Source organism: Lynx rufus, unplaced genomic scaffold, assembly GCF_022079265.1.
Source record: "Lynx rufus isolate CCGP_SWC_20201006 ecotype Redwood Valley unplaced genomic scaffold, mLynRuf1.p SCAF_8, whole genome shotgun sequence".
Classification (NCBI taxonomy): Eukaryota; Metazoa; Chordata; class Mammalia; order Carnivora; family Felidae; genus Lynx; species Lynx rufus.
Window position 1 is genome coordinate 27,494,831 of NW_025814896.1, and position 11,614 is coordinate 27,506,444.

Here is an 11,614-nt window from a genome sequence, read left to right on the forward strand (position 1 = left end):
ACATTACAAAGCTATAGTAATCAAAACAGTATGGTCTGAGCCTAAATCCAGACCCACAGAACAATAGAAGAGAGAGCCCAGAAATAACACTCACAGATATATAGTCAATTCATTAATGACAAAGAAGCCAAGAATATACAATAGGGGAAGGACAGTCTCTTCAATAAATGGTGTTGGGAAAATTGAAGTCACAAAAGAATTCGCAAAAGAATGAAACTATACCACTACCTCACACTGCACACAAAAATTCACTCAAAGTTAAAGACTTGAACATAAGATCTGACAACATAAACTCCTAGAAGAAAACATAGGCAGTAAGCTCCCTGACATCAGTCTGGGCAGTGATTTTTTGGATTTGACACCAAAAGCAAAGGAAACAAAAGCAAAAACTAACAAATGGGACTACACTAAACCAAAAAGCTTCTGCACAGCAAAGGAAACCATCAACAGAAGAAAAAGGCAGCCTACCAAATGGGAGAAAATATTTGCAAACCATGTATCTGATAAGGGGTTAATATCCAAAATATATAAAGAACTCATACAACTCAACAACAACATATCTAATTACGTATGGATAGAGAATCGATCCATTTTTCCAAAGAAGACATACAGAGGGCCAAGCGGTTCATTAAAAGGTGCTCAGTATCACTAATCACCAGGGAGATGCAAATCAAAATCACAATGAAATATCACTTCATGCTTGTTAGAACGGCTATTATCAAAAAGACAAGAAATAACAAGTGTTGACAAAAATGTGGGAAAAACAAGACCCCTAATGTACTTTTGGTAGGAATGCTAATGGATGCAACCACTATGGAAAACAGTATGGAGAGTCCTCAAAAAATTACAAACAGATCTATCATTATGATCCAGCAATTCCATTTCTGGGTATTTTTCTGAAAGAAACAACAACATTAACTCAAAGACATACATCTACACCGCCCCCATGTTCATTATACCATTATTTACAATAGCAAAACATCAAAGCAACCTTTAGTGTCCACTGATGAATGAATGGATAAAGAAAATGTAGTATATATAAAATGGGCCATAAGAAAGAAAATACTGCCATTTGCAACAACACGGATGGACCTTGAGGGCATTATGCTAAGTGAATTAGGTCAAGACAGAGAAAGTCAAATACCATATGATCTCACTTATATGCAGCGTCTAAAAATAAATGAACTCATAGATACAAAGAACAGATTGGTGGTTGCCTAGGGTGGGGGGAGTGAAGGGGGGCAAAATGGGTAAAGATCATCAAATGATACAAATGTCCAGTTAGAAAATTAGTAAGTCCCAGGGATATAATGTACCACATGGTGACTACAGTTAATAATATTATATTGTATATTTGAAAGTTGCAAGACAGTAAATCTTAAAAGTGCGGTGATGGATGTTAACTAGGCTTACTGTCATAATCATTTCACAATATACACCAATATCAAATCATTACGTTGAACACTTGAAACAAATATGTTATATGTCAATTACATCTCAATAAAAAAGTTCAAGTTATGCCAAGGGGCGCCTGGGTGGCTCAGTTGGTTAAGCAACTGACTCTTGATCTCGGCTCAGGTCATGGCCTCATGGTTGGTGAGATTGAGCCCCACATCAGGATCTGTGCTGACAGCACAAAGCCTGCTTGGGATTCTCTCCCTCTCTGTCTCTGCCCCTCCCCTGCTAGCTCGTTCTCATTCTCTCTCAAAATAGATAAATAAATAAACAATTTCTTTTTAAGTTATGCCAAGAGCTGCCTCCCACAAACTCATTCAACATACATACACTGAATTATCACGGTAATCCAGTGCTCATGCTAACCGGTGGAGATGCCAAGTACTCATATCTTATATGTCTTATGTTTCCCGCAGGATCAAGAGCAGAAGTATGTTGCACAGAAGCGTTCAGGAAAGCTGTTCTCAGACAGAATCAGTGAAAATACAACTGCTGTGAGCCGTGGCTGCACTTCACTGCTCACGGCCTCAGGCCATGAAGAGGCCAATAAAGGCTGGAGCCCAAGAACTCCAGCCCAGATCGAAGGCTTCCTCTCTGGCACCCAGCCATGAAGCTCCTTTTTCCTATCTTTGCCAGCCTCATGCTACAGTACCAGGTGAACACAGGTAATGTGGAGTCACGGGATTAAAAGGGGTCGGTGTGAGGAAGCAGGGATTTGGCTGTCCATGACAATGGGAACCCAAGTAATGCTGACAGATGAGATGCCCAAACCAGATGGCTGAAGAGTTTGCCTACTGCCTCAGTCGTGCACGGTCCCCCATACGTCCCCGTAGGCCCCAGTCCTAGACTCTGCTGATAGGGATATACGCAGAGCTACAGGAAAGCAGGCTGTTTTCTGTGTGTGCTCAGAAACTATCCAACATATAAAGGCTGCCTTCCTGCCCTCTACATGGCTGTCATCTGGGACTCAGCCAAGTCTACCTCATTTTTGCTCTATTTCTAATTTAAACCATCTTTTGAAGCAAATGTTCATATCAGTTTATACTCTGGTGTAATACGAAGTCCCTTCCCTTGTGCTCAAAACGTCTCCTCTAAGGATCCAGTAAAAAGGTCTCTGTTCTCCATCTCAACTTTTTCAGCTTCGTAAAGTTTCATCCCTTTTCTCAGGCTTTGTCTTCTCGGAAACTGCCAAATCACTCATCAGGGCATCTAGGAAAGCATTGTGGCAAAATGCTAAACCAGAGGACTGAGTGTTGTTTTTTCGAAAGAAAAGAGAAGCGTTAAGACTTGTTTCAGAATACAAGAATCACCCAGATATTTAGAACAACTGGCAATGGGTCAGGGAAGGGAAAGTGAAAGAGTCAAGATATTTCTAATGTTTTTACCTTGGGACCTTAAGAGAAGTAACATAAGCAGGTATGGCCGTGTTGTCTTGGGTAAAGTCATTTAGCCACTTTGAGCCTCAGATTCCACATGAGTATAGCAGGTTAACCCATGCAGCTCCTCCTTGAAATATACGAAGTTTACTGTTTTGTCTCTGGAGAGAAAGGGTGTTGAAATGTATGTGAACATTAGGTGCTACATAAGCCTCTTACTATTTATGGAAAATCAGTTGAATTGGTAAGATTATAGAGCAAGGGAGAACTTTCCTGAGTCAGAAAAAAAGGTGAAGACATTGGGACGAAAAAAAAAAATCAGGTGAAGATGAGATTCTAAACAAAGCAGAGAATGTAGGGCTATAGATAACCATGTGGGAGTTACCTTGGTAGAGATGAGACTATGGCTATGATTAGGAATAAGGGACATTATCTGAGGGACAGAATGTCCAGAGAGGCTGAAAATGATGAACACTATGCCCGAGGAACCACAGGTCAAGCAAGAGTCAAGGAGAGTGAAGTCATGGACCACTGGGTTTGGCAAGAGGTCAGCTCTCCTGAAAGTCCTATTGCTGTCTTTTGAAATTCTTTCTTGGATTAGCTTTATGACAGATTTTGCTCTTGTAGGTATTTCCTAGGATCAGGAGGAGAGACAGTGATGCCCTGTAAGTGTCTAAGATACTAAGTGGGGGGTCTAACATCATATCCTGGCAGTGCCTGGGTGGTTCAGTCGGTTAAACGTCTTATGCTTGGTTTCAGCTCAGGTCATGATCTCATGGTTGGTGGGTTCAAGCCCCACAGGGGACTCTGTGCTGACAGCGAGGAGCCTGATTGGGATTCTCTCTCCCTCCCTCTCTGTCCCTCCCCTGCTCATGCTCTCTCTCTGAAATACATAAACTTTAAAAAATAAATTATAAATAAATAAATAAATAAATAAATAAATAAATAAATAAATAAAATAGTATGCTAAAGCAAAAGTTGTGTTTCCCTTTTTTCCCTTCCTCTATGTGCCCTAGATTTTTGGATTTCGGGGGTGTACAGAGACTTTCTTAGCTTGCCAGGTACTTTCATCAATATCCCTAACACTGCATTTAAAACTTAGCATTAATAGGGGTACCTGGGTAGCTCAGTTGGTTAAGTGGCCGACTTCGGCTCAGGTCATGATCTTATGGTGCATGAGTCCAAGCCCTGCGTTGGGGTTCTGTGCTGACAGGTCGGAGTCTGGAGCCTGCTTTGGATTCTGTGTCTCCCTCTCTCTCTGTCCCTCCCTTGCTCACAGTCTATCTCTCTCTCCCAAAAATAATAAAATAAAACATTTTTTTAAAAACTTAAACTTAATAAACAACCTCTTACTCTATTCCTCTCCCTCCAACAGTCTTAATATCATATCTAGCTATTAACCTTAGCTCAATGGTTTCTTCTTTTCTTTGTACAGAGTACTTTGGCTTGAGAAGATGTTTAATGGGTTTTGGGAGATGCAAAGACTACTGTGCCGTGGGTGAAACGGAGATACAGAAATGCAAGAAGAGAAAATGTTGCATTGGACAGAAAGTGGTTCAAATGATAAAAAACTACATGCAAAATGAAATGTCCCACACACTTGAAGGGAACTCCCAGGAACACCTACAAGTTACCAAGAACTCTGATGCTTTGATACAAACAAAATACCAAATTTTATCTCTTCTCCCCAGAACCAAAAGCATCAGTCCTTTTGCCAACGTCCACCCCCTCCTCATCCCAAATGCCACCACTGTAAACTCAGCCATCACCAACCCTACGACCTCATGCAAGATCACATACACTGCAATTTCTGCCAAGAACGACACCACAGAAAGCAGAGATTCGGCCACTGACTCCTCACCACCAGCACCACCACCATAGACACTCTCAACACCATGACTGGAGCCGGAGGAAGCAGATGAGCAGAAGAGTCTTTCCCTTAAAACACCAGGTTCCTCTCCATCTTTGCTGGCTGTAAAATGAAACATAGGACTGTTTCCTCAGTCATTAGTCATTCAATAAATACCGTTCAATCACCTACTGTTTACATAATGTTATCGTTCTCACAGAAACCTCACAGAGGAAACAGCTAGAGAGGAACGGAATTTTAGTTTGCACGCCCGGGAGAAAGTGAGCACTGAACTTGGCTCACGGATAGCCCAGATTAGGCCTCTGTAACAAGGATTTATGGTTCTCATCTGATGCGCCTTTCTTGAGGTAACAGGACAAAAAAAAAAATCGTCATTATTTTCTTTTTTCATAGGTTTTTTAGAAAAGGCCCATATGCAAGACAGAATGTGGGCAGACTAAGTCTACCTTCCCTGCAGAAGAACATAACCTAATTCATGGAGCCATTAAAATTTTTTTTAATGTTTATTTTTTTTTTTTTTTTTTTGAGACAGAGAAAGAGCATGAACGGGGGAGGGTCAGAGAGAGGGGCACACAGAATCTGAAGCAGGCTCCAGGCTCTGAGCTGTCAGCACAGAGCTCATGGAGCCATTTAAGATAAAAATCTGGGGGAACAGGGGAAGGGAGGATGGCTAAGGGAGAAGGTGTAGGACTTCTATCTCTGGGCCAAGACATTTCAACAAGATTCCCAATGGGACGGACAACAGGCGATAGGCAGAGTGGTGCCTCCAACAGATGGCAGACCACAGATGCAAACCATATAGGTAATCGAGAATTTTCTAATAGCTCCATTTGAAAAAGTTAAAAGAAACAGATGAAATGAATATTAATAATACATTTTATCGACCACAGTAAATCTAAAACATTATCATTTCAACATAAAAATCAATATAAAAATGATCTGAGACATTTTGTATTTTTTTTTCTTTTTTTTACTAAGTCCTTGACATCTCGGGGTGCCTGGGTGGCGCAGTCGGTTGAGTGTCCGACTTCAGCCAGGTCACGATCTCGCGGTCCGTGAGTTCGAGCCCCGCGTTGGGCTCTGGGCTGATGGCTCGGAGCCTGGAGCCTGTTTCCGATTCTGTGTCTCCCTCTCTCTCTGCCCCTCCCCCGTTCATGCTCTGTCTCTCTCTCTGTCCCAAAAATAAATAAAAAACGTTGAAAAAAAAAAAAAAACTAAGTCCTTGACATCTCATATGTACATTACCATTACAGCACATTTCAATCCATACTGGCCACATTCCAAGTGCTCGAGAGTCCCACGGCAACCGTATTGGACAGCATCAGGTTAGAGAGTTTCGAGGGCACAGACTAGTAGCTACAGAACTGTTAAGCGAAAGGGGATGGTCCTACTCAGAAGACAGTGATGTTTCTGAGGGCTGTGGTAGAGAATGTAAGAAATTCAGATCTGATGCTCTTGAGCTAGCATTCTAGTTCTAGCACTTTTTAGCTGTTTGGCTTTGAACAGATCACTTATCCCTATACGAGCATCTGTTCAACCATTCACAAAATACAGATGTAAACATCACATTACATCCCAGAATCTACTTCCTTCGATCCCAGGTCACACTCCCTTCCTCTTAGTGCCCAAATTACAATGGCACAGACCCCTGCTCCAGGTCTGCAGCATGTTCCTCTCTGCTACCTAGCACCTCCTTCAGTTTAAAGGCCACTTTTCCTGGGGCGCCTGCGTGGCTCCGTCAGTTAAGCATCTGGCTTTAGTTCCGGTCATGATCTCAGTTTATGAGTTCAAGCTCTGCATCGGGGCTGTCAGCACAGAGCCTGCTTCAGAGCCTCTGTCCCCTTCTCTCTGCCCCTCCCCAGCTTGTGCTCTCTCTTTCTCAAAGATAAATAAACATTGAAAGCTGAAAGCTCAGAGCCTGGATCCTGCTTCCGATTCTGTATATCCCTCTCTCTCTCTCTATCTGCCCCTCTCCCGCTGGTACTCTGTCTCTCTGTCTCAAAAACAAATAAAAAACATTAAAAAAAATTTTTTTAAAGATAAGGAAAAACATAAAACCCAACCTCATGGCTTATGGGTTATTTTGGTCTTGTAAGGATCTGTTTCTTTATATTTCAAATAATGACATTAGAATAGAGTTGTATGTTGAAGTTCACGTATTAAATTGTTCTAAAAATCGGGGCACCTGGTTGTGTCCGACTCTTGGTTTCAGCTCAGGTCATGATCTCACGGTCTGTGGGTTCAAGCCCCACATCAGGCTCCATGCTGACAGCGCAAAGCCTGCTTGGGATTCTCTCTTCCCTCTCTCTGCCCTTCTCTTGCTCTCTCTCTCTCTCAAAATAAACTTTAAAAAAAGTTTTAATAAATAAAAAATAAATTATTCTCAAAATCGTGTATATGTAGATTACATCTGTGAGTTTTAAAGAAAAATAATCACCCTTTCATATTAACTAGTTAACCTAGAATGTAAATTGGGGATGATTAAGCTACATTAATTTCTTTTTTATTTATTTTTTATGTTTATTTATTTTTGAGAGAGAGACAGAGATAGAGTGTATAGACGATGAGTGTCAGAGGAAATCTTTGCTACCAGAGCACCCCTCCTCATCCCCATCACCCCCCCACACATCCGCTATCTCAGCCCCCATCCCCCTCACCCCTACCCACATCCCCTATCTCAGCTCCCATCCCCCACCCCTATCGGGGCAGATTATCTCCTCTTGCTCGTTGCCCTGCTCTCTCATCCAGGCGATCTAGGAGTCTGCAAGCCTACAACCAGTTAACTATTAACCAATCCTTGTTAAATGTAGACTAATCAGCAAAGGAATATGTAAAGAAAATCGGCTGCTGGTTCCATTAAGAACTGAATAGTCACTGTTTTCTGAGTCTAGCTCTCCCTCTGTCTCCCAGACCAAATCATCTTCTGACTCCTTCAATCAAACAACCTCCTCCCCCTGACCACCAGCTGGATACACAAACTCACACCTCACTTATTTTTTTTATTGAAATTGGCCTGGCCAAAGTGAATGGTGTAGCACGTGACTCCAGCTGGACCAGTCAGAATTCTCTCCCGGGATATTTCCATTTGGAACCAGGATCTTGTCTCAGGACCTCATCCTGCAAAGGAATGAATCTGGGGCTGCTTTCGGCCACATTCTCTATCACACAGAGAATTCTGTCTGCAGAACAGGACAAGATGAACACCCAGAGAGAAGCATATGGATAGAGAAGCTTGATGACATTGGAATCACTGGACCAGGCTTGCTTGAAGCAGCCACATTTCTAGACACCTCAGAAATTTGGGTGGATAAATGTCTTTTTGTGCCTAAATTGGTTTGAGTTGGTTTTCTATTACAAATTATCCCTGTCTCCATATTTAGTCAGAGAGGTTAATCTGTGGTGTTCACTGCTTAACACACAAACTAATACATTCCACAAGGCTATGCCTGTTTCATATGATGAACCCAAGGATTTGGAATATAAAGTTGGAACCTTCAATTCAATCACTAAGAAACTCCATGAGACAGACATTTCCGCCAGTGATTGGCTGAAATGCCTTGGTGATGGCACGCAGAGTTCAAATTGGGCTAACCAACAACCTAGGGTCAAATCTAGAAGACTGAGAGTCTGGATGTCTATGTCCCCTCAAAATTCACGTGTCAGGAGAGCCTGGGTGACTCAGTTGGTTAAGCGGCCAACTTTGGCTCAAGTCACAATCTTGCGGTTTGTGGGTTCGAGCCCCGCATCAGGCTCTCTGCTGTCAGTGCGGAGCCTGCTTCAGATCCCCTGTTTTCCTCTCTCTCTTCCCTTCCCCCTGCCTCTCTCTCTCTCTCTCTCTCTCCCAACAATAAATAAACATTTTTTAAAAATTCACATGTTGAGGGGTGCCTGGCTGGCTCAGTCAGTGGAGCGTGCAACTCTTGATCTCAGGGTTGTGGGTTTGAGCCCCACGTTGGGTGTAGAGATTGCTTAATAATGAAATCTTAAAAAAAAAAAAATTCGTATGTTCAAATCATACCCCCCAATGTGATTGTATTTGGAGGTGGGCCTTTGGGAATGGGATTAGTAACCTTACAAAAGAGACCCCAGAGAGCTCGGTCACCCCTTTACCATGTGAAGATGCAGTGAGAAGACAGCTGTCCATGAACCAGAAAGCAGGCCCTCATGAGACCCTGAATTTGCCAGAGCCTTGATTTTGGCTTTCCCAGCCTCCAGAAATGAGAAATAAATGTCTGTTGTTTATAAACTTCCTGTTCTACGTTACTCTATGATAGTGCCCCAAACACAGTAAGACACCTGCTCAGTGATCCCAGGATTGGCAAGTAGAGAGCAAAGAACTGAGTGGACAGACGGCTGGTGGGGTGCCTAGAGAAAGTGACCTAGGCACAAGGATGGCTACTTCAATTCAGCCAGGCCTGAGCCGTTATCACCCGAGACATAGCATGCCTGCACCCTTTCATCACACATATGGTAGTGGACCTCAAAAAGATGTATTCCTCACATGACAGAATGAGAAAGTCACCAATATGCACCAATATGCAGTTCCAAATGAAACAAATGATTCAGATTAAGAGTCGTAACTAAATACTTAAAAAATTAGGTGAAATGTTGATAGAGAACTAGGTACTTGCTTGGTGTCAAAGTTTTACAGAGAGCCACAGATCATTAGCCAGTGACAGAGGGGGAGATATGATGTTAGAAGGCAGAAGTCTGGCAGCACCACCTTAATCCAGTGTCCAGACTCACCATAACTAATACTGGCACATTCTGAAAATGTGTGCCACCTGATGGGGTGCGATACGAAACACACAGCAATACTGTGAAATATTACTGTCAAAAAGGTTGAACCCAGGGGCACCTGGGTGGCTCAGTCAGTTAAGCGTCCAACTTTGGCTTGGGACATGATCTCACGGTTCGTGAGTTCAAGCCCCACATCGGGCTCTGTGCCAACAGCTTAGAGCCTGAAGCCTATTTCAGATCCTGTATCTCTTTCTCTCTCTACCTCTCCCTTGCCTATACTCTGTCTCTCTCTCAAAAATAAATAAACTTAAAAAAAAATTTAAGTACTAAAGGATATCACTTATATACCACCCCTGGAACACTCTGTAGCTCAGTTATACTCAATAGAAATGGGTTATTTTCCTTCCATGTCATAAATCGAGGCAGCCCTGTGTTCATCTTCATTTCCAGTCCTTTCTTCACTCACCTGAGAACTACCTAACGAGGACCTAGTATGTATCAGGTTAAGTACTAAATCCTTGAGGCTCCAAAGTGAACAAGATAAATAGGGTCTTGTTCTGATGGGAATTACAGTCTAACGGAATAGAATAGACATAAAAAACAAACAGGGAGTTCCTGGCTGGCTCAGTTGGTAAGCATGTGACCCTTGATCTTGGGGTGGTGACTTCAAGCCCCACATTAGGTGTAGAGATTTACTGAGAAATAAAATCTTCAAAAAAATTAATATATTATGATGTAAAAGAAGCAAGTCTTTGCATTGGTCCCATGTCTTTGGTTAGTGAAGACCCAAGTTCACATGGCTGTTACAAGATAATGTATGACACCATGTAGGGTAGTGCTTAACATTTCCTTCCATCCCTGGGTCTCTGAACCCTTGCTCACTTGGGCATGAATTTCTTTTGCATTGGGAGAGCTGTTCTCTTCTATCCACTCTCAATTCCTGGTTTGTTAATTGGTCCTCCAGTGGAGTGTCTGACCTTCCAGCAATGGTCATCCACTGGCCATCCTCCAGATTCCAAAAGAAATCAGTACCTCCATCAACCATGAATCTCCTGAGCTGTGAAGAAAAATGCATGCTGAAGTGAGAATCTAAAAAATAAGTCCAGCCTCTCCGAGCGCTGCTCCATCACAAAACTTCCTCTCCTAATCTAGGTTGCCCTTCTGGACATGACCCCAGGAAGCTCAGTTAAGGTAAGAAAAACATCTGAGTAAGAAAAGGCAAAGCATGGCAGAGAGAGGATGACCCAAACCATGGAGTCCCTTAGGATCTAACCATCCATGAAAAGAAGAACAGGGCCCAAGAGTAATTTGTTATAATCAGAATTGCTTCTTTTTAGGGCAGCTCCATGGGCCTAAAGCCAAAACTGTTTCTCTGATGAAAGGCACCAAAGGTGTCAATGGTCCTCCAAAATTAGCAGCCACCTGTAGCACCCTGCACTGTCCCCACGAGTCTAGCCAGGCTCCACTCGATTTCACACATAACAGCTTTTTGCAGTTAAGTGGTAGTTTTCTTCTTTTCAGATGAGCCCTCTAAGTAAACTCCTGGTTTTTTTTTAAATGTGTTATTTATTTATTTTGAGACAGAGAGAGCAGGGGAGGGGCAGAGAGAAAGCATCCCAAGCAGGTTCTGCGCTGACAGCACAGAGCCCAACACGGGGCCCTATCCCAAGAAACGTGAGATCATGACCTGAACAGAAACAGAGTCGGACACTTAACCTGACTAAGCCACCCAGGTGCCCCAGTAAACTCCTGTTCTGGGAAGGGGAGCAGCTTTGACTTTGTTCAGCTTCATTTTGTTTTAATTTGGGAAGAGGGAGAGTAATCTGTTGAGTGGTTCTTCAAGGACCTCCTCTGAGTTCCGAAAGGGCTGCCTGTGGCAGAGACAGGTTTGTGGTACAGACCAGTGGTCCGTGTCATCATCAACTTTGGGATTTCTCAACCTGGAGTGATAACCCATCAGCCTTTCCCTCTCTAGATAACTTTATATATGCCCACATGGGTGATTCTTAATGATCAGAGAAAGGCTGAAGAAGAAAGGACAGGGCAAAACACATCTTAGGGGAAGAATTACATTAGGAATGATTTTGTAGGGGAAGGGAAGGGGGACATGTACACTGTGTGGTTTTAGCTTGTTGACCAAGGGATCTTTATTAGATTAAGGGGGTCGCATTCT

The 11,614-nt window shown here is 42.8% G+C and overlaps 1 protein-coding gene across 1 annotated transcript; it reads left to right on the plus strand.

The window, feature by feature from the left end:
- Positions 1-2,062: 2,062 nt before the first annotated feature.
- Positions 2,063-4,712, plus strand: DEFB129 (defensin beta 129). The gene is made up of 2 exons (XM_047068353.1): positions 2,063-2,120; positions 4,267-4,712. The coding sequence occupies exons 1-2, from the start codon at positions 2,063-2,065 to the stop codon at positions 4,710-4,712; spliced, it is 504 nt and encodes a 167-aa protein (XP_046924309.1).
- Positions 4,713-11,614: the final 6,902 nt, after the last annotated feature.